Source organism: Chenopodium quinoa, unplaced genomic scaffold (genome assembly GCF_001683475.1).
Source record: "Chenopodium quinoa cultivar QQ74 unplaced genomic scaffold, ASM168347v1, whole genome shotgun sequence".
Classification (NCBI taxonomy): domain Eukaryota; kingdom Viridiplantae; phylum Streptophyta; class Magnoliopsida; order Caryophyllales; family Amaranthaceae; genus Chenopodium; species Chenopodium quinoa.
In genome coordinates, this window is record NW_018745170.1 from 2,869,290 (window position 1) to 2,892,431 (window position 23,142).

Sequence of the window (23,142 nt, forward strand, 5' to 3'; positions counted from 1 at the left end):
TATTTTTTCCTTATAGATTATCGTACACTTAAGGTCAAAGTTTGGTCAAATCAGACAATCAGATCAGATCAGATCGGATCAGACCAGACCAGATCAGATCAGTAAAAATAAGGTGAACCAAACAAGGCCTTACTCCCTCCGTTTTTTTTTATATATATAAGTTAGAGTTATTATTTTCGTCATTTTTTTTATAAGCTAGAGTTCTATTGGAAAACTCTTACAATTTAATAATATATCTTTATCCACTAATGTCCTCACTCTTTCTTACTTTATCATTTTTCACTTCTTCAATGGTCTCCACTCCCTCTCACACCACTTTACTTTTCAATAAAATAATAACCTTATACACCCCACTAACATCTTATTTTATTAAACATCCTAAAACTCTGCATAATCTCATCACTAGCCTATAAAAAAAATGGAGGGAGTACTATGCTAGTGGGTGGTTACTACGCTATTGAGAAGTTACTTGTATAATGGGAAGTTATGCCTTATGGGACTAGGTTGCTTGGGGCTAGCATTAGTTAGAACAATTCCAATAATTAACTAATTCATCTCATAACTTTTTATGCCAAATTAGATCCTCAAACTATATCATTTCTAGCTACCTAAAATTTATACCTTCATAAGCAAACAAAATATACCTTATAAAATAATACAGAGTTTCTCTTATGTTTAACTAAACAATCACTGAACAATTAAATAACTACGTCATAACACAACTAAATAACGAGGCTTTCAAGGCTGAAATTATTGCTCTAACACGAGGCTTAGAGGTAGCTAAGAACCTGCAGATTCAGCAACTCGAAGTCCGACTTGACAACCTTGCTTGTGTTCATATTCTGCAGAAAGGAGAAGCAGGAAGTGGAGAAGGTGCACACTTCATTAATAAATGCTTAAACATGCTAATCAATGCTACTGGGAAGGTTCGAGTTGTGCATTTCTATCGAGAAGGCAATAGAGTGGCGGATTAGTTGGCCAATCGCAAGGTTACCCTACTACTTACCCAAGACATTGGTCTCATCATCTATAATTATATTCCTGTTGATCTTAGTAGGGTATTAGAGGAGGATATTAGGAGTGTGGCTTTTCCACGGTTTGTTCCTCTGTAGATAGTTTTTGTTCTTTTTTATGTAGTTTTTTTCGTTGCTTTTGTTTTTTCTTTCTTTTTGGAAGCTCTTTCCTCATCGGAATAAAAAAATAAAAAATTAAATAACGATGTCGTAACTCAAAAACGAGGGCAACAACGCACTTTCTTTTCTAGACCCGGAGAACCTTTTATATACACCGGGTGCACATAGAGGTAGGTGCACTCAAAGGTGTTTTTTTTTTTTTTTTGCTCTTTTTAGATTTTTAAGGTAAAGAGAAGGCCCATCATAAAAAGGGGATGTAAGGGAAATTCCGCCTAAAATATGCTTGGTGAGATTTGACCGTTAACCTCACACCTAAAAGTCGAAGAACTAACCAACTAGTCTAGGCTCCTATCTCAATTTATGTTAAAATGAGCAAAATACACTTGGGTGCATCCGCGTCTATACAAAAAATTTCACTATGCCCGAGTAACCAAATGCATCACCAGCTCACAACCAGACCCATTGGAGACTAGATTAAACAAACCTTTTCCTTAAACCCCTAAGTCCCAAATTCGACCTAGTAATTACTTGTATAATCATACAAAAGAGGGATTCAAAAACCCTAACCCCCTCTCAAATACTCTTCTTCATTTTCGCAAATTGAAAGCTCTCAACAATGGCGGAACCACCTCAATCAACAGTGGCGGAACCTCCATCATCAACAACACTGGAAAATCCAAACGATTCACTTACAGAACAACAAACCCTAGGAAAGCGAAAACATTCCGAATCCAAAGAACCATTACCTCAGCAAAACTCACCAGAAAAACAACAACTACAACAACAAAATCAGCAGCAAAATCAGACACAATCTCAGGAAAACTCAGAATTACCAAGCTCAAAGCGACGAAATTCGACTCGAACTTGCGTACACGAAGTAGCAGTGCCGAAAGATTTCATCTCAGACAAAGATTCAACCATTTATGGAACTCTGGCAAACCCTAGCTTCGATGGTCCAATGGCGAAAAAGTATGCTTTTACTCTTGATCCATTTCAGCAAGTTTCGATTGCTTGTTTAGAGCGTAAAGAATCAGTCCTTGTTTCCGCCCACACTTCCGCCGGCAAAACCGCCGTTGCCGAGTATGCCATTGCCATGGCATTTCGCGATAAGCAGCGAGTAATCTACACTTCGCCTCTGAAAGCACTGAGCAATCAGAAGTACAGGGAATTGAGCCAGGAGTTCACTGATGTTGGTCTTATGACTGGTGACGTTACTATCTCTCCTAATGCTAGTTGTTTAGTGATGACAACGGAGATTCTTCGCGGTATGTTGTACCGGGGTTCCGAGGTGTTGAAAGAGGTTGCTTGGGTTATATTTGATGAGATTCATTATATGAAGGATAGAGAAAGAGGGGTTGTTTGGGAGGAGAGTATTGTGTTCTTGCCTACCGAGATTAAGATGGTGTTTTTATCGGCTACTATGTCGAATGCAACCGAGTTTGCTGAGTGGATTTGTAATATTCATAAGCAGCCTTGTCATGTTGTTTATACGGATTTCCGGCCTACACCGTTGCAGCATTATGTGTTTCCGGTTGGAGGGTCGGGGTTGTACTTGGTGGTGGATGAGAATGAGCAGTTTAGAGAGGATAACTTTTTGAAGCTTCAGGATACGTTTGTGAAGCCTGGTAATGGGATGAAGAATGCTGCTGCCAAGGCTAGTGGGAGGATTGCAAAAGCTGGATCGGGACCTAAAGGGGGTTCGGATATATACAAGATTGTCAAGGTATGTTTTTGTTGTATTGCTGACTAATTTATTGCAATTTAAGTAATTATCATGTTGTACTGAGTAATCTTTTTGGATTATGATAGCTTCTCCATGAATTTTTGAGGAAGTAAACTAAACTACCTTTTAGCCAGAATGTTGTTAATTACTTACATTTTTAATTATATCGTATTAAGTGTTATAATGTTGAAGTATTGAGGGACTGCTAGTTTTTGCTTACTGAAAAGAGTTTGGGGCAATTGTTGCTGATCAATTGTCATTAGAGAGAAGGGTTTTGGACTTAGAGCTCCTATGGGAGGCACTTGAATCTGACTAGTGAGATGCTGTTTACAGCCAATCAATTCAAAATATTTTTTGATTAAATGTGAGCTTGTGTATATACGTCACCTAAAAATCTTCCTCCTTGAGCCTTGGTTAATGAAGTATGACACTAGCTCACTTTTCATCTTGGGGAATTGCCTTTTTCTGTTTTTCTCTAAAATCACTAAATGCATTTCCCTCCTTTAGAAATCACTACAAGAAATTGAATGGGAGCAATGTTGCCAAGTGGCTCAACTTGAATTAGTCTAGTATTGAATGGAACATGAAACAATTGACTCTTATGGCTCATATTATATTGGATGGGAATGAGTTGAGGAGAGGGATCTACACGAGCCACTCATGGTGATAGTTGTCTGATAAGTGTTCTTGCAATCTTCTTTTCTTGAGTATGCACTATGTTAGATTTAAAGAGGGATAGCATTTTTATTTCAGAGAATGTGATTAGAAGTTTAGTGAATCTTGTATGTTGTGGATGGATTTCATATAATTATTTTGTGGCAGTTGTTAGTGCGATTGTTATTCATAGTTAGTCATAGTTGTGTGTGTTGGTTTGTAAAAAGGGAAAGGAAAACAAGGATAATGTAAAGCTAAACCTGTAAATTTACATAGTTCTTTTTTATAGAGATGAGAAAGGGAATCCTCCCTTCAACCATCATAACCTTTCCCTTTACAACCACCTCCACCCCTTCCCTCCAATCTACCCTTCTTCATACAACCACCACTGCCCCTCCCATCCTTTAACGTCACTTGGTTCAATGCCTTTTATCTTACCTTTCAATTAAATGATTATTAATTGTTTACTTTATAAATTGGCTGTAAGCCTGTATGCCACTGTATTGAAGGCACTGAATATCTGAGTGGTAAACCAACCATTATGCTATGCTGGCATACATTGCCATTCTGAACAGCAGGATTACTCGTTATCCTGATTCATCCAGATCATAATTAATTGTTTACACTTCCCGTTTGTAATTTCTGGTTCATACTGACTAGGGGTAGGGGTGTGTTATGGTGGGATACATACACTCGGTTCATGTTGTTGTTTGTTTTCTCTGAGCCAAAATTTTGACTTCAACATTTTTTCAATTATTTGTGTTGCAGATGATAATGGAGCGCAAATTTCAGCCTGTCATTGTATTTAGTTTCAGTAGAAGGGAGTGTGAACAACATGCAATGTCCATGTCAAAGCTTGATTTTAATACGGAAGAAGAGAAAGATATTGTGGAGCAGGTCTTTAAAAATGCAATTCTCTGCTTGAATGAGGAGGACAGGAGCCTTCCTGCTATTGAGTTGATGTTGCCACTTCTTCAACGAGGCATTGCCGTGCATCATTCTGGGCTTCTTCCAATTATTAAGGAATTGGTGGAGCTACTTTTCCAAGAAGGGCTTGTGAAGGCGCTATTTGCCACTGAGACAGTAAGTTCTTTGGCATATAACAGCCATCTCTTTGATTAGAATTATGTCTTCCATATATTACATTATTACTAGATGCTTCATACCATATGTTGTATCTTTACAAGATAATCAGTGATAGAAGTTTCCTAAATTTTGATGTAAAGTGAGATACAGGTTGGCATGAGAAAAAAAAAAAAATAAGCGTGTCATGTCCTCTGTCCTTAACCTTTTATTTTGTCTTCTATTCTGAATTATCTTCGATGATTGTATGTAACTAATGATGATCTCTAACACATTGGGCTTAATTTTTGTAGTTTGCAATGGGCTTAAATATGCCTGCAAAAACAGTTGTTTTTACTGCAGTGAAAAAATTTGACGGTGATAGTCATCGTTATATTGGATCTGGTGAGTATATTCAGGTGAGTGAAGTTTATCTGTACTGTGCTGTGATCATCTGAAGTCTGGTTTTGTTTTTGTACTTACCAATGTCTCTTTGGTTTTTCTTCAAAGATGAGTGGAAGAGCTGGTCGCCGTGGCAAGGATGATCGAGGCATTTGCATTATAATGATTGATGAGCAGGTAAATCTTGTGGTCTAAAAAGTTATCAGCAATCAGCAATCAGCTATACCACAATTATTTATGTAATGTGTTGATGATCATATTTTCTATGAGAAGCTTTTTATATGTCTTGTTTAGAGTTATGTATGTATTGGATTTAGAGCAGATGAAAAAGAAAACTCTATCCCAAATTTTTCCCACTCGGGACATTCTTTTCTCTCAAACCTTTTTTAACAAATTCATGGTGTTAAATTCTTTCCTCACTTATTCTTCTCTCTTCCATTACTTTAATTATTTCTCTTTACTTTGTCTCCTTACACCAACTTTTGGATCATACTAAACATACTCGGCAGACCTTTTATACAGCACTTAATGATCATTGTCTTTCTTTACTTATTTTAGATGGAAATGAATTCTTTAAGAGATATGGTGTTGGGTAAGCCAGCTCCTCTTGTCAGCACTTTTAGATTGAGTTACTACTCAATCTTGAATCTAATGTGCCGAGCTGAAGGCCAATTCACTGCTGAACATGTCATTAGAAATTCATTTCACCAATTCCAGCACGAGAAGGTTTGCCTTGTACCTTTTCTTTATTAGATCTTGTAGATAAGGCATGCATAACCAATAATTGTTTCTTTTACAGACTTTGCCTGAAATCGAAAAAAAGATAGAGAAACTTGAGCAGGAAGCTGCCATGCTTGATGCTTCTGGAGAGGTACTGTTTCTTTTGGTCAGAGAATTTCCTTTTCAATACATTGATTTTTCTTTTCGAAGAAAAATTCACTCGAGAGTTTTTTATGTAGTCTGAAGTTGCAGAATACCATAAGCTAAGACTTAATTTAGCTCAACTTGAGACGAAGATGATATCAGAGATTACAAGGCCTGAGAGAATTCTTTACTATCTAGTTCCTGGAAGACTGGTAATCATCTGTAATATAATGTTCCTGTCATTATCATTCATCATCCACTTTAATGGTGCTTCCTTAGCTATGATATTACCCTTTTATTTTATACAGTTCAATGGCCCAAATATTTATATTGATAATTGGCTTCATTACTTTGTGTGAAAATTTTTAGGTTAGGATACGTGAAGGAGTAACTGACTGGGGTTGGGGAGTTGTGGTCAATGTGGTGAAAAAGCCTCCTGCTGCTGTGGGAACTGTTCCACGTGGTGGAGGCTATATAGTTGATACGCTGCTTCATTGCTCCCCTGGTACAAGTGAGAATGGTTCAAGGCCTAAACCATGTCCCCCTCGACCTGGGCAGAAGGGTGAAATGCATGTGGTGAGTTAACTTATATGCTAGCAGCCGTGCATTTCACTAGTATCAACTGTCTAGATTCACTTTTATTTTTGAAGGGTCAAGCAATTTAATAATTTGGCTTTTAAATGATTTTATATTTGTTGTAGGTTCCAGTGCAATTGTCCTTTATAGCTGCCCTCAGTAAGCTCCGGATTTCTGTCCCTCCTGACCTTCGGCCTGTTGATGCCAGACAAAGCTTACTTCTTGGAGTACAGGAGCTGGAAAAACGTTTTTCTCAAGGCCTCCCAAAGCTTAATCCCGTAAAGGTATGTCTGCCTACTCAGTATTTCTTCCTTTTGATGGTTCATTGCTTTGGCTGTTGGAGGTTGAAACAATGGGTTATTATTTAGCTCTCTCCAATTTATTAGATAAGTTCCTTGTGTTGTCCCTTTTTCATTTTGAACTTGTACAATATTGCTTCATTAATATATTTCCTGATTTGTGAACTATTTTTTAATCATTTATGAACTGAGATTTCCTTTGCTAAAGTTTTCTGAAACCTTTATGTTTTTTTTTTACTCCCAACGTTTTTACCATTCCTTTAAAACTTTCTTGAATTTTTTCTTGGTTCTCTTTAAAACTCCCTTATTTTATCTTGGATGTTCTTTCTTTTTATCACTTTATTTACTCACCTTTTTTCAAACTCTTTCAACTGATTATCTTGTTATATGCCTTTCTTTATATCGTATGGTTCCTTATGATGATTCATGTTAGCCGACCCCAAATAAGTTTGGGACTAAGGCTTTGTTATTGTTGGTATGATGCAAAAGGTTTTTCTACTATGACTTGAGCCTTTAAAATTTTCTGATAAGGTGCCATAAGCAGTAGAGGTAAACAGTAAGGCTAGGACTAGTCGGCAGCTAGTTGGACATGCAATTGTTGAAAACTGGAGCTTAGATAGCATTGAATTTGTGGTGGTGGTTATGGAAAAGATTTGTGGTGATTATTTCTTTTACCCTCATAATTACATTGCACTAACTATTATTTCTTTTACCCTCATAATTATTTCTTTATTACAAAACTAACTTTAGTACATGCCTTGATGGATGCTTTGCATATGAAACTATATGTACTGGGATAAAGCATATTGAACCCTCTATCATTCATTATATTGGAAAGGCAAAATATTTTAAACTTGCTCCGTTCTTTTAATATTGCACCACTTGCCTTTTAAGGAAGTTTTACAAATATTGCACCATTTCCATTTTAAGACAAAAAATATCTCTGTTCACACTGTAAATACCCAACATATCCTTACTTTTTCACACTTATTCTTTAGTTTATGTTTACATCACATGGATTCTTTTGTATTTTTACCTTTCTCTCTCTTCCTTTTTCCCACTACCAAAATTATTGTGCCCAACTTGTATGTTGCAATAATAAAAAAAACGGAGGAAGTATTAAACATATGTCAATTTGTCAAATCACGCTTATACGACATGATGCCATGTCATTTATACTACACCATTTCCATTCTGTCTCAACTAATTCCTTGACTCTATGCCATAGAATAAAAATGCGGTTTCGGTCGCGATCGCGGAAACGGTCGCGTTGATGCGGTAACGGAAATGATGTGTTAATCGCGGACTGTATCACGGTCATCTCGGTAGAATTTTTGTTTTAGATTTTTTGAAGTATTAATTTTTTTTCTAGTAATAAAATTATTTTTTAGAACAGATTTTTGAATATCCATTAATTTTCTGACTAATACCTAGTAGAAAATAAGAATATAATAATATTTATACAATAATTTAAAATGTAGAAATTGAAAACAAGAATGACCTCAGCTAGGATAAAAAAAGAAGGGAAAAAAAAAGTCACGAGATGGTGGGGTCAACAGTAAAATAAAAAGAAAAAAATTGCTGAGCAGCATTTTATTTCATCAAGAACTGCCAGATTGTTGCTAGCTGTCCCACTATTCCCACCCTTGAGGTCATGACCCACCTTCACTTACCCCTGCCTTTCACCTTTTCCCTCTTTCACTCTATCGAGCAGTCGGCAACAATGGAGTTTGCCATGAAAATCTGATAAACCAACGAATATAAGCTATTTCTCGGGCGATCCGGTGGTTTATCAGCCGAAAATCAGATGTCGCGGTCGAAACTCGGTCTTTTATAAAAGGCCGTTACAAAACGGCAAATCTCGTAACGGTAGCCTGAATTTCCGTTACAAAACGTCCGCATCGCAACGTATCGGCCGCGATTTTATACTATGTTCTATGCTCGTCTTTTGAGACCATTATTGTAGACTTTTTCTCATGGCAATGGGAACACTAATAGTTGTATTATACTCATTATTGTATTATATTACCATAAACCTTGTGAATCTTCTTTGGTTTCTGCTATCGAATGCTGATAAATCTTCCCTGCAATATTTTTGGGCACTCTACGGAGTAGAGGCCTGGAGGGATTGTTTGTCTGATTTCTAGTGTTTATTATATCATTTTAGTTTGGATTTGGTAATTGCTTAATGTTCATTGTCTGGTCTTGGGATTGGGATGCCTTCATTGCTGATTTTGGTAATTAGATGGGAAGACTTTTCGGCATCAATATAAAAAATTCACCACTCACAGTTATATTCATACTGCAGGATATGGGTATTGATGATAAGGAAATCGTCGAGTTGGTCAGCCAAATTGAGGAACTTGAGCAGAAATTGTTTTCGCATCCGATGCACAAGGTTTGCCCCATATTCTAAATTTTCAGCTCATGGTTTCTGGATGCAATACTTTTTAAATATTTCTTGCTAATCTCATTCTCTTCCTCGATCTATCTTCTTAATGCTTCAGTCTCAAGATGATCATCAAGTCAAATGTTTCCAAAGAAAAGCTGAGGTGAATTATGAAATTCAACTGTTGAAGTCGAAGATGCGTGAGTCTCAGGTACCATTTTGTGGTTTTGCTAGTATTGCTCTGTAGATCATCACTTGATTGTTGAATCTTTAACTAGATAATGGAGAACTATTCTAGAATCCCCCATTATTCTAGATGTATCTTTTTTCTTTTTCTTTTCCAGATAATTTCTATTTATTCTTTTTTTATAATGTACTTTTTTAGTGTTAGTATAAGTGTTTTTTATTTTTATTTATTATTGAAATTATTACTACTCCCTCTGTCCTCGATTCAAAGTCCCATTTTACATGTACACACTTTGTTAGGAAAAAAAAATTGGGGTTAAGTTGATTAAAGGTATTTGAAAAAAGTAGTGTTAGAGTCAGGTGGGAGAAGTATCACATGGGAGAGAACGGAAGAATGAACAAATGAAACCAAATTAGTTGATAACAATATTTTACTAATATGAGACTTTCATTTGAGGATTGAGGGATTGTGTTTTAAAATTATGTACATTATTATTATTCCCTAAGTCTCTTTTAACTTGCTCCATGAAACTTTGCACAAGATTTTAGTAGAGTCAAAAGTAGAGAGGAAAAAAATACTCGAGGGAAAAAAAAAAATTACCAAATAGGAAACGGAATCATTAGGGAATTTCCATGAGATTGAGCTCTAAGAGGAACTAATTGTGGCACTCGCCCCATAAATGACCAAATGAGTGCGGACAATGAAAAACTCATCATCCCTCCACAACAAAAGAAACCATAAGAAGCAAAAAAATAAAAAAGAGCAACTTGCCACGTAATGGCAAATAAAAAAAGCTCCCTGCCACACCTCTACCCATACACTTTTACAGCTTCGTGTACTGAATACTGAATAGGTTAATAATTCTGAATTCAACTGTATAAGGGGCTGTCGATGTATTCCTAGTTTCCACATATATATGTATAATTATTGCTTGGTTGCATTAACTTATGCATAGTGCTTGTTTTTCATATTCTTTCAAGGGAATATGTGTGACAAACTTGAGCTGAGTGTATATATTTCCTTTAATTTTTTGCAGCTTCAAAAGTTCCGTGATGAGCTGAAAAATAGGTCACGTGTCTTGAAGAAGTTGGGTCATATTGATGCTGATGGTGTTGTCCAGTTAAAGGGACGGGCTGCTGCATTGATAGACACCGGAGACGAACTTCTTGTTACTGAGCTGATGTTCAATGGTATGTGGCTAAGTTCTGTACATCTTCTTAGGTTGTAGTTGTGGTCAAGTATCGGAGCTATGACTAATTGATGTTAAATTCTGCCCCGCATCAAGTGCAGTTCTTGTGGATTATGTCTCTGATGCTTTGGCCAGTGTCTCTTCATATATACGAATTATGTTACTGCTTTCTTGAACTCTCACTACCTTCATCATATCCTGCACAGCTTTATATTTAGTTTGAACACTTTTAGTGGCTGTTCTCTACAGCTTGTTATGTAGGCATTTTCCTCGTAATGAAATTATTAATGATAAACTTAGATTTTTTTTTTCTTTTCAATGTTGTTTTTGTGGGACGTGTCAGTTGGGGTCTCCTGCTTAGTGCTTACCTATCTGGAAGTTTGTATAGACGTACTTCCTGGAGTACCTCTGTTTACTCTTTAGGATCTGGTGTGAGAAAATCAATGAGAATTATTTTTAAAAGGTCATATATTTCCTTGCTAGATTGTATTACCCTTTTTTAGCTTTGCTTGTCTAGTATCCCTTGAATTTAGTTTCTTGTAATGAGAAATTGCTTCGTATGGTCTAAATTGGATAGAGTTGAGGGACCCATACCCCTGTCCAAATTTAGGACGGTGTCAGGACTTTCTGTATACTAAATTTTCAAAATATTTGTATCGAACACATGGATCTGTACTCAATAGTCAATACCCACACCCGAGTCCTGGCAACATAGATTTAGAACCCTCGGTCTCTGTCCCATGATGGTTTCTGTACACTCTGTAGTTTATAAAGTTATATATTTGTCTTGATAAACTTTTTTTGTGAAGATGAAAAACTAATATGTTCTAGCAACATTTTTTTACTGTTATTTGGACAATTTGGTATAATATTGGGGTGCTTATAGGTTCTATGATGCTGTGTCGTCCTAAAATTGCTATGCGGAAATAGGGGTTTTAACTCTTTCAGTTCAGTGAATCAAAAGATTATTACGTTGAATGGTTTGATCATGGAATGAGGAAGGGTTGAGGTTACATTGGAGGGTATGTTTACCCAAAGTCTATACAAAGATTACCTGAAACTGAAAATAACCTTGCCAACCCTGACCTGATCACCTGAATTGACAGCTCTTTCCGAACCTGATTTGTGGCTGTAGGCTGTAGAAGTCTATTCACGGGATCTATACTATACATAAAAAAATGTTCCTATATATGCATACGCGCCACAAACTCTCCTCTTTGCACAAGATTTGAACCCACAACTTCAAGTTTAAGTACTAAAATGTTAATCGCTATGCTATTGCCATATTATATGTTATAATTCTTTCAAAATTAATTATAATAAGGATTTAATTTGTGACATTAATGCAATGACTCAGGGCATTGCTTGTGTTTAAACACTAGTTAGTAGTTTAATACATAAATGTGGTTCATTGCTGTTTCCACATCTACATGCACACATTGTGTGTCCAATATATGGCTTCTGTAATGCAAAATCGTAGCGTGTCTTGCTGTATCCAGAATATGACACGTCCTATAACAAGCTTAACATATTGTCAGGGGCCGGAAGACTATTCTTACCCTTGACGGAGTCAGATAACTTGCTTTATCATTGCTATGGAATACTTCTTTTTTATTTTTTTTTTCCCTTCTATTATGCTTTTGTGGCCCTTCATACAATGCTACCTAATTACCCAGTTGATCTCAGTCTAACTGGCTTCTGGGATATCTATTTGTCACTGCAGTTTTACCTTATGAATCATGTGTAGTTAGGGTGAGACACTATCTAACTTTGTTTGCTAACATTAATCAGGTACGTTTAATGATCTGGATCATCATCAAGTTGCCGCTCTTGCAAGTTGCTTTGTCCCGTGTGATAAATCAAACGAACAGATTCATTTGCGAGCAGAACTTGCAAAACCCTTACAGCAACTCCAAGACAGTGCTAGAAGAATAGCAGAGGTCACCCCCCCCCCCTCTCTCTCTCTCTCTCTCTCTTCCCTCCCTTTTACTTAAAGTTTAGACCTTTTTTTATCCTTAATTCCTGATGTTTGATTCGACAATTTGTTTATGTTTCAGATACAACATGAATGCAGCCTGGATGTAAACGTGGAAGAATATGTTGAGTCAACTTGCAGACCGTACTTGATGGATGTAATATACTGTTGGTCAAAGGTTAGGTCTATTTTGTGCTGAACAACCTTTCATGATATTATACAATTCCCTTAATTTTGATATTATCACCTGTTTGATCATTGTTGACCTTTTTTGGAGTTAATGCTCTTATTTTCCTTGCCCCCAAAGTAAGGTGAATACCTGCTGCAGCTTCCAAAGGATATTCTGCAATATTCTTTGATCTCTTTATCATGTCGATCTGAATGTTGATATCTAATTTCCTTTTTCTGGTTTCTGATATTGCATTTGATCAGGGATCCAATTTTTTTGAGGTTATACAAATGACTGATATATTTGAGGGAAGTATCATAAGACTGGCGAGAAGACTGGATGAGTTCTTAAATCAGGTGGGTGAAAAATATGAGAGTTCTCTCTTTTTACCCCCATTGTGTGTGTGTGTGTGTGTGTTCGTGATCTTTGTTGAACTGCCGTAAACTTGCATGCTCCATCATCCTTCCTGGAAAATGCTTGCTTTTAATAAAGATGAATTTATTTTTTCAAGATTGTTTTACTCATAAATTTTTAGCCATGGATCGACCAAAATTTATCCTATAGTAGATATCATGTAGGATATGAATTTTGAAATAAATCTTGTAACAGGGTTTACTTCGTAGGTGTGCTTCGTATAATGTAAAATCTGAAGCTCATTTGTGGGCTAGCAATTCCTGAGCAGCCATTAAGAGGATTCATTATAAGAGCTTGAGGAATAGCCCAAATTCCAAATTAAGAGACTAATTGAGTGAAGTTTAGACCTCAGTTTGATAATGAGGATATAGGTTAATTGGAGTTGTGGAGATTGGTAAGACAGACCAAGGCCGTCTTTAAGAGTCTTGACTTAGCAGCAAACTCCTTGTTTCATTGTAGATGGTATATTATCGAGTCTTTTTGTGTAAATCTTAGTAACTGAATACCCAATAGAGCTGAAATGTTACAGTTGTTCAATGTATGCCTTTTTGGGTCAAGCTGGTAACAGCTTCTCATTCATTTACTGTGGTACTATAAAAGTAACCATGTTCTTCTTTCTTACCTTTTCTAGTTGAAAGCTGCTGCTACTGCAGTGGGAGAGACTGACCTGGAAAACAAGTTTGCAGACGCCAGTACCAGCCTCCGTCGAGGTATTATGTTTGCTAACTCTCTTTACTTGTAGCTGCTATGTTTAAATCATCTTACATTTTTTTTTCCCGATCTTCAAATTGTAGTCAGTTGTATAAATGTAAGGTTATTTCTTTTGTTTTTTGCTTTTTGTTTTGTTTTTATATAATTTTAAATTCGGAACTAGTTAAGAGCTCGTCAATGAGAAGATAGATGTATACTGTATACTCCATAATTATCAATTGAAATCCCTCAGTTCATCAGTTTTGGGCTTTTGGCCATGAGTTTTTTGATATTCTTAACTGGTCGGTGGATAGTGATTCTCTACTTTGACCATCTTTTTATACAAGGAAGAATATTTTTTTTCCATGTGGTTTTGTTAGATTCATCTCGATAACTTTCAAATCATCAACTTTCTACAAGTATAATTTTAACAAAATATAATTGAAGATAAAATTTATAAATTGTACATAGGCAAGCTACGTCATTCACATACACCAATGATCTATTTACTTTTGTTTCAAAATCAATAGGAGTTGGGCACACAAGTAGGACACATGGGATTTTAATGGCACTGTGACCATGCGTCTGTGTACTTGTATTTTTGGGAGAGCAATGTTTTTTAAAGGCTTTTCCCGCCCAAGAAATGTTGTGCATTTTGTTCAAAGAGCATGACTGCATGATTATCCGTCTCTGTTTCACTTGTGTTTGCTATATAAGTAAAATATGCTTCATTCGGTCTTGTCTCTTACACCTTTTAGCTATAGTTTTGCATACTAGCAATTCATTTCGCCTGAACTGGTTAATAGTCGTACCTGTCACATTGGTATAAAATTACGCACTACCTCCGTTTCATATTTTTTGCAACTTTGGGGTATTATTTGTGAGATATAATATATTCCAAGGTTGCAAAAAATATGAAATGGATGTAGTAGTATATAAACGTGCCTTATTATGTAGCAAAGATGAAAAGCTATGTTGCCACAATAAAATGATTTTGATCCCTTTAGGGTGAGCTTTATGGTGAGTGGCTTCAAATACTTTCAGCTGTTGATGCCAAATCCGTCAAGTACTTCCCTAACTTCTCTATGCCCATTTCAAGGGTCAGTGTCCTTTACTCGATGCCTCTGAAGAGGTGGGTGTATTAAAGAAAAAAGTAATAAAAAATTTCCATTTTGATTAAGACATCCACAATGAAATATATGAGTATGTTATTGGCTGAATGTCTGATGTTTGCAATTTACTGAGTCAAGTTTAGATCAGTGCATGGTCTGGGTGATGCAACATTGCAATTCCACAGTTGTGTCAGTAGTTGAGTAACTATAGCCCACTACCAGGTATGGGCTCATAGCTGTCCATACCACAATATAAAATTATTATTTTTTTCCTCTTTTTTTCCCTTTTTTTTTTTTCCTTTCCTCTTCATCTTCTTCCTCCCTTAAACCCTTTCCCCACCTCCATGGATAGCTCCCATTGCCGGCCAAAGCCCCGCCCACCACACCTCCACCTCCGACAGCCAGAAACCCACACCACCAGCCACCACCTTGGTCGAAATCCAGAAATGTGCAACCACCTCCGTTAGAAATCACCGGAAACCACCCAAAAAACATAACCCAAAAACAGAAGAGTGAGTATTGCTATGGAGTACTTCCAGCTGATTTTCATGGTCTTCAAACATAGACAAGTTCCTTGTCGACTTATGGCTCTAGCCATTAAAAACGGTGAGTTCCATGTTGGAAATTGTCTGAGTTCGGTTGAAATTGACGACATTAATTGTTTGTCGGTGCTCAGTTATTATTAATTTGTATACTGTTATTATTGGTTTATATACTGTTATTCTTGATTTGTATACTGTTATTATAGGGTTGAATATTGTTATTAAGAGGAGAGAGACTACATTTTCACAGCATGGTAAGTAATACGCGAAATTACATTTTTGCTCCCGGTATGGGCCCAACAAGCCCATACCTGGTAGTGGTCTATCACTACTCGTCAGTAGTTCTCGTGCTCAAGTGGGTTATGACTAAATTGGGTCAAGAAAAAATCATGACATGCCGGTCTCATAATTCATAATCCAATATGTAATGTAATGCACCAGGGTGGTGCATCGACACATCACACGTATGAGCAGTGGCAAAGCCAAAATTTTGTTGAACAGTCTCATGACATTAGCCCATGTAATGCAAAAGATACAACATTTCTCCTCTTATGTGGAACTGTTACAGAGAAAACTAGAAATTTACAAGTTGTCTTGAGAACAAATAAACATTTATCAAATAAAGTAAAGTACGGCTAGCTTGAAATCTTGAATAATCTTAAATTAGAAACAAACTCTAAATAACAATTTAAGTCCTCAAAATGGCAATATGCCAATATTGGCGCATAAATCATCACTATTATATAGGAGAGAAGAGGACAGTTGAATGCTTTTCAATATGCAAACTAAACTGTCCTCCTTTCTCACTCACATCAATCTTTTCTTCCCCTGGTGGAGGTTTCATTTCAAAATTAGTCACCAATTTTGAAATTATAAGCCCTAAAATTGGCATCGCCAATATAATTCCAGGGCAACTCCTCCTCCCTACACCAAATGGCAAGAACCTATAATCCACCTTCCCACCACCCACTGTTGCATCCGTTGATCCTTCTTCCTCAAGGAACCTCTCAGGCCGGAACTCTTCAGGGTTTTTCCACCACTCGGGATTATTAGCCAACCACCATGCGTTTACCACCACCTTTGACTCTCTAGGTATAGTATACCCACCAAGCTTAGCTTCTTCAAGGTTCATATGGGGTACTAACAAAGGTATAGGGGTGTGTAACCTTAGGGTTTCCTTTACTGTTGCTTGTAAGTAGGGTAATTGTTCAAGGTTTGCTTCTGTTACTGGCTTTCCGTTGAGTACAGTGGCGATTTCTTGCCGGATTTTCTGTTGGATTTTTGGATGATTAACTAGCTCAGCTATTGCCCACTCCATGGACCATAAGGTCGTTTCAATGGCTGCTACATTAATGTTCTCAACGATGTAGAGAACATTATCCTTACTGATTTCTCCTTTGCTTTCGGCATCAATAATGTAGTCAATGGCACAACTTATCTTGTGATTTTCTCCATTTTTTGCCATTATTTTCCTGTAAAACATGATTGCATCAGTTGTCTCATATTGACTTTAAGAAGAAATTTATGCTTACTTTTCCAATATGTTTTCGTCAATAATACTAATTTTCATTCTAGCTAAATACCGTTATTTTCTTTGTAGTGAGCTGCATTATACGCTTTTGTACATTAATTCACTTCTTAAAAATCAATTGCGGTTAAAATAATTCTAGTTTAGGTCAGTCCTAATAAACAGGAAATACAAGTAATTCTAAAAGGTATTAAAGAATTTCCCATGGATAATAATCACTAGTTAATAGACTTACTTGGTCCGGATTTCATAGCCAAGTGAATTAGTGATGAGACAACTAAATTTAGATTGATTTTCATTTACATTAAATAATTATTAGATGATGGTATAAGCTATTGTATAGTGTTTATAGCAAAAGTTTGCCATTGTTTTCTTTCAATTTGGAAATTCTAAAGTTCATCTCATTGATAAGTTATTGTAAATTGGTAATATACTTAGAAGTGAAGGAAAAGGTAGCATGTAATATCATACCTTCGTTTCTCAACATAGTAGTTGTTGAAGAAAGCCAGCCTTCTCTGCTGCAAGTCTCTGCACTTGCTCAAATACCTCCTCAAAAATGGTCTAAGCAAAGGTATAAAATCACCATAATTATACTCAAAACTCTGAGCTAATCTACTCCTTTCGGAGTTAAACTTGGTTGCCTCCATAAACTTGGGATCTTCCATAGACTCAAAACCTTCATCAAACATCATCCTATACATAATATTATACAACATAAGTTGCAGCCTCTTCCTAATAACAAACCCTTCGCTTTTCGCTTTGATGCCTATGATGTTATCATTCTGCTTCAAATCTCTAACAGCCTTGTCCATTTCATCCTCCCACATATTGCTATAAGTATTTACCACCTTGTTGGTGAAGAATGGCAACGTCATTATACGCCGCATCTTCCTCCAATGATCGCCATAGACAGTAAAAACCATGTCTTGACCGCCTCCGGTGAAGATATCAAAGACAACATTCCTAGGTCGGGACCCAAACTCCACCCCTTGTGCATGAAGGACCTCACATGCTAGCTGAGGGTTTGAGACCACGACTAGGTTTCGAACACCGAGCTTAAGGAGGAATACGGGGCCATAGGTTTTAGAGAGGGCTGCCGATCGGCGGTGGTTGAGATCATTTCCTACTTGGAGCCAATTGCCAAAGATAGGGAGAGCAAACGGGCCGGGAGGGGTATTTCCGTAATTCTGTGCATGGGAAGAGAATAGGGAATGGACCAAGTAAAATATGATGGGTAGACATATTGCAAGATATAGGGAAAATTTTGGGTTAGTTGATGAATATGTTAGTACAATGATGAATATGGCAAGAAGGATTAGGTTGCTAAGAATAGTTTTGGACATATTTTTTGAGTGTGTTCCCATATTTGCCCTCTTATGGAGGAATGTAATGATCTTTGATTGTATATTACTTAGAATGATTGATATAATTGCAATTATGAGTTTTGTGTGTGTGTATATATATATAGTTTTGTGGGGTTGGTAAGAAGATGTAGAAAATTCTTGAAGCAGTGGTTTTTAGGGTGAATCCAAGGGGCTGTTTACTGATGGTTTTATGATATAAATCTAGGTAGGAAAAAAAACAGAGAGAAAGGATAGATTTGCCTTGTAATAAAATATTATTGGTGAAGTCACTAAGTTGGTAGGTAAGTGCATGTCCAAAAACATAAAAATAAATAAATAAATGAATAAATGAAAAAATTGGTAGGTAACTAGGTAACTGGGATGGCGCGGTTGCTCTCTCAATATGTTTTGATGTCAAAAATAGTCATTATTGTTAGCCAAGTCAAAATTGTGGTCTTGGTAGCTGAATGTCAAGAAAAACGATGTCCAATGACAAGTTTGCACTACAGGGTATTTTAGTCATTTTGCTTGAGAAAATGGTCATTGACATACTTTATACTCCCTTCGTATTTTATTATTTGCTCCACTTTGCTTTTGCGGCCATATTTTATTACTTGCTCTATTTTTTTAGAAACTTTTAACAATATTTTACTATTTTCTACCGCACTAGTGGTTCTTTCATATCATATTATAATATTTTTCATATTCTCTCTCCTTCTGTCCTATACTTACTTTTGCTTTTTTTTTTTTTAAGATTTTTTTTTCTTCAACCAACGCCATTTCTATCATATTTTATTATTTTTACCTATCTCTTCTAAAACCTTGTGCATGAAAAAATGGAAAAAGTAATAAAATACGAAGGGAGTAATGGTATATTAAAGTGTATACTTTCATTGTCTTGTTAGTATTATAGATCTCATAATGGTTTACTGTATGATGTACCATGACTTTTTTTATAAACAAATTAAATCCTAACTTTGATGAAATATTTTCAAAAACAAACCACTCAAATCATTTTCATACTAAACATATATATATATACATATATATATATATATATATATAGGGTCGGGATCCGGTGAGAACCACCTTATATGTGAGACCACATCCCTTATGTGAGAACAAATCTCAGCCATTAAATTATATTAAATCCAACAGCCTAGATTAATTACATAAACCTCCTTAAAACTAACTTCATCAATGGCGTCTAATTTAATGGCTCAACCTTGACAATTTCTCTCTCCTCTTCTTAGCTTGTTCACAAGTACAGAAATTCCGTCAATTATTGAGGTATGTTCATTCCGTCAATTTCTCTCTCCTCTTCTTAGCTTCTTGAATTTTTGTTGAAATTATTGAATTTCATGTTGTGATGATTATTGAATTTACTTTTGATTCAAAATTTTCATTAAAAATATCGAATTACATGTTAATTTTTGAATTGCATTAATCATTGAATTGCATGTTTAATTGCATTAATTATTGATTTGATTGAATTTACTTCTTTAATTTTTTTTTGAATTGAATCAATTATTTAGGTTTGATTAATTTGATAGAGATTTTAATAATTGAATGCAATTTGGTTTATGCTATAGAATTTCTTATTAATTCAGTAAGTTCTTCCCTTGGAACAATGTGATTTTACTGACCTTTTAAAGTTTTAGCATATCAAACAACCATTACTCGTAAACATCAAGTCCTTTGAGAAATTTTCTTATTATCTGATAGATGTAACCAATATTTTGATGATGTCAAATGATAATTATATTTTGATTTGTACTCACTATGGATCATTTTGATTAAAAGTATGTTTCTCATTATTATAGTACTAGGTGTTTCTCTGTTAGATTTTTTGTCTTCTGAGCTTTTTTCCTGCCTTCATCTGATCTTTATACCGGCATTTATTTCTAAGTTTTTCATGTATAATGAATTACTGAAACGACTCTCTTAATTGTTATGTACTATATATTGTTAATGCACAATCTGAGTGAGTGAACATTTGTATGTTGTGTAAACTGTGAAGTGTAATGTTCATACTAAGCTTAGCTAGCTTACTACAACTGTTTTGGCCTTTTGTACTCAAATTACCCCATTTCTAAAAACTCATTTCTATAAACTGGTGGAGCTGGTAATAGCTTGAAAGATGGAATGTAGGAATTTAAATGAAGGGTCAAAATCTGGCCTCAAGAAGGAGATTTCATGTATACACAATATGCACAAGTAATTCACAAGTAATTCAAGAATCTATAAGTACTCAGTATACACAATATCACAACAATGCTTATTTTTCCAAATACAGGAGCAAAAAATAATTATAATGATCCCTCACATTTCATTTTTACCATGCTTAGGTTACTCATATTTTCCACCGTTTGGTTACTAAATTTGTTCTTGTGTTGTGTGCGTATCGTGTAGATGTTGCGGTTATTGGGCTGTTTTGGTATGCCTGTGAGGCTGCAAGAAGTTTTCTCTAATGTGGATGCACTTTGGGCAGCGAGTGCAGATACTATAGGAGGGCCGTAGAGTGTTAAATGAGTGTGTTAAGTGCAAAACAGGTGGCTGGTTGTTGCGCCTGTTTGATGAGTTGCCTAGTTTGTAAAGTTGTATGTTGCATACATAAAACAATTGACATAACAATAAGATATGATTTAGTAATTTATATTAACCAAAAGGAAAAGAACAAGTAAAAAGAAAAGTGAATGAGCTGAAGATTAGAACATAGGAAGAAAGTTTAGAACATGAGAATAAAAAATTAGAACATTGGGTTAAGAGTTTCGTCCAAGATCTTCTGAGAGCTTGTGGTGCCATGAGGTGTTGGGGTGTCGACTTTGGTTTGAATTTCAGGTTTATCGCCTTGCCTCCTAACTTTGGGAAAGCTCAAAGTATAAGAATAAAATTTAGAACATAAAGAAAGCTCACAGTATAAGAATAAAATTTAGAACATAGAAAATGATTTAAAACATATGATAAAACCTATTAGCTCAATTGGTAGAGCACTATAAAAATGCATAGGGGATGTAAGTTCAATTCCTACATAGGTTATCTTTATAAACAAAATTAATTAAAAAAGAAAATCAAATTCGTACTAATTATATGTGCAAAAAAATGGTTTGAAATGATTTATAACTATATAAACTTTGTTACAATTAAACTATCATACAAACTTATGTCTCCACATACATAAATGAATGTATGTGGGATTCGAACCCACATTTTTTGTGCATTTGCACAATGCTCTACCCCTGAGCTAGTAGGTTAACGTATTTAAAACATTCAAACACACTCACAAATAAGCATTAATTTGACAAAATGAGCAAGAATCATTTGCTTATTTGACAAAGGAACATTAAATAGTTTGCTCATTTGACAAAGGATCATTGAATTTTTTTGCTCATTTTACAAATGAGCAAAAAATAATTGCTCATTTGAGAAATGAGCAAAAAATTAATTGCTCTTTTGAGAAATGAGCAAAGAAATTAATTGCTCATTTGTCAAATGAGCAAATAATTAGTTGCTCATTTGTCAAATGAGCAAATAATTAGTTGCTAATTTAAAAAATGAGCAAACTATTTAAAAGGTATGACTTAGCGCACATTGATGAGCAAAACGTAATATTAATTAACATGTGATAGCATGTTTAAGGCCTTGTTCAAGTCAATTGTAAATTTTTTAGTTATCAAATAAAAATTAATTTTAATCGGTTGGCTGGCTACATATGTATGACAAGTAAATTAGTAAATCGATCAAAAATTAGTCTTGATTAACAACTAAACTAGCTTAAACCGGTTTAAATCATTAATATTTCAGTTTAGCAAAAAAAAAACGGTTGATATGAGAGTACGAGGCCTAAAACTTAGATCAATCTACGTATCATAGAGAATCTTCAGGTTAGGCTTTTCGGAATCAGGAGTTAAAACATGTCATTATTAATTAGCACATAGAAATATGTATAAAGGAGCCTTGATACTTACTTGGATTTTGGTTAGAGATAACAGCAGTCTGGGAGAAGTCGCACTGGTAGGGATGGCGACCCTTGGTATGGTAAAATGTGTTCATGGCATAGGTCGCGTGAGCCCTAGCATTGTTTGGGTTGTAACAAGCACCGCCTGGTTGAATGGGCTTGCAATCAACTCCTTGGTTGCAGACGTAATTGATGTTGGAATGCAGTTGTGCATCAGTGGCCTGTTGTTTAGGCACACACCATCCTTTAGCAGGGCTAGGTCCAGCAGGCCAAGCAGTCGATTTTGGTGGCCCTACAGGACTAGGACGCGTCTGAAATTGCAAGCCAAGGAAACACCAAATATTTAGATCATCATGATATATTGCGATTCAAAACTATAAATAACTTCAGACATGAGACATGATAAGAGGTTGAGAGGGATAGTCGAAGTACATTAGTACAATATCATTCACACACATTTATCTCATTCACATATGGCTCTTCGTTTCACTCCAAGAATCCATAATGCACGAATAATGAATGTAATGGGCAATTCTGACTCAAGGTGTATCTCTATCAAACATTTCTAGCTGGCTTAGTACTATTATTTCTTAAATTTCAGTGACAGTTTATCATGATTCTTCTTTAAGACTTATTGATCAAGTAATGAAATGTAATAAATCCAAAGATAAAACTAAGCAAGCATGAACAAAATCCTGCTACTCCTGGCTCTTAATAACTGAGATTTAAGCTATGAATCACACTAACAAAGTTTGACAGTCCACTACATGGAAAGGAAGGACTAAATTTCTTCTTAGAGTCGGCACTGTAAACTAATTTAATCTGCATATCATGAATCTTAAACTGCAAAAGCGATAGAAACAGCTAGGAAGAAAACATTACTGATGAAGGTTACTTACCTTTTGTCCATTCTTTAGAACACCAATATTGTAG

General features: G+C 35.6%; 2 protein-coding genes across 2 annotated transcripts; one reads left to right on the forward strand and one right to left on the reverse strand.

The window, feature by feature from the left end:
• Positions 1 to 892: 892 nt before the first annotated feature.
• Positions 893 to 14,007, forward strand: LOC110710326 (DExH-box ATP-dependent RNA helicase DExH10-like). Its single transcript, XM_021888609.1, has 16 exons — positions 893 to 2,856; positions 4,279 to 4,593; positions 4,887 to 4,991; positions 5,083 to 5,151; positions 5,533 to 5,700; positions 5,774 to 5,845; positions 5,934 to 6,050; positions 6,208 to 6,414; positions 6,540 to 6,698; positions 9,022 to 9,111; positions 9,221 to 9,313; positions 10,326 to 10,479; positions 12,270 to 12,418; positions 12,536 to 12,631; positions 12,886 to 12,978; positions 13,668 to 14,007. Exons 1-16 carry the CDS (start codon positions 1,750 to 1,752, stop codon positions 13,776 to 13,778), a joined length of 3,105 nt encoding a protein of 1,034 aa, XP_021744301.1. The 5' UTR covers positions 893 to 1,749; the 3' UTR covers positions 13,779 to 14,007.
• A 1,892-nt stretch (positions 14,008 to 15,899) lies between these two features.
• Positions 15,900 to 18,356, reverse strand: LOC110710327 (cytochrome P450 CYP73A100-like). Its single transcript, XM_021888610.1, has 2 exons — positions 17,380 to 18,356; positions 15,900 to 16,852 (listed from the first exon to the last, which is right to left on the reverse strand). Exons 1-2 carry the CDS (start codon positions 18,270 to 18,272, stop codon positions 16,120 to 16,122), a joined length of 1,626 nt encoding a protein of 541 aa, XP_021744302.1. The 5' UTR covers positions 18,273 to 18,356; the 3' UTR covers positions 15,900 to 16,119.
• Between the last annotated feature and the right edge of the window lie 4,786 nt (positions 18,357 to 23,142).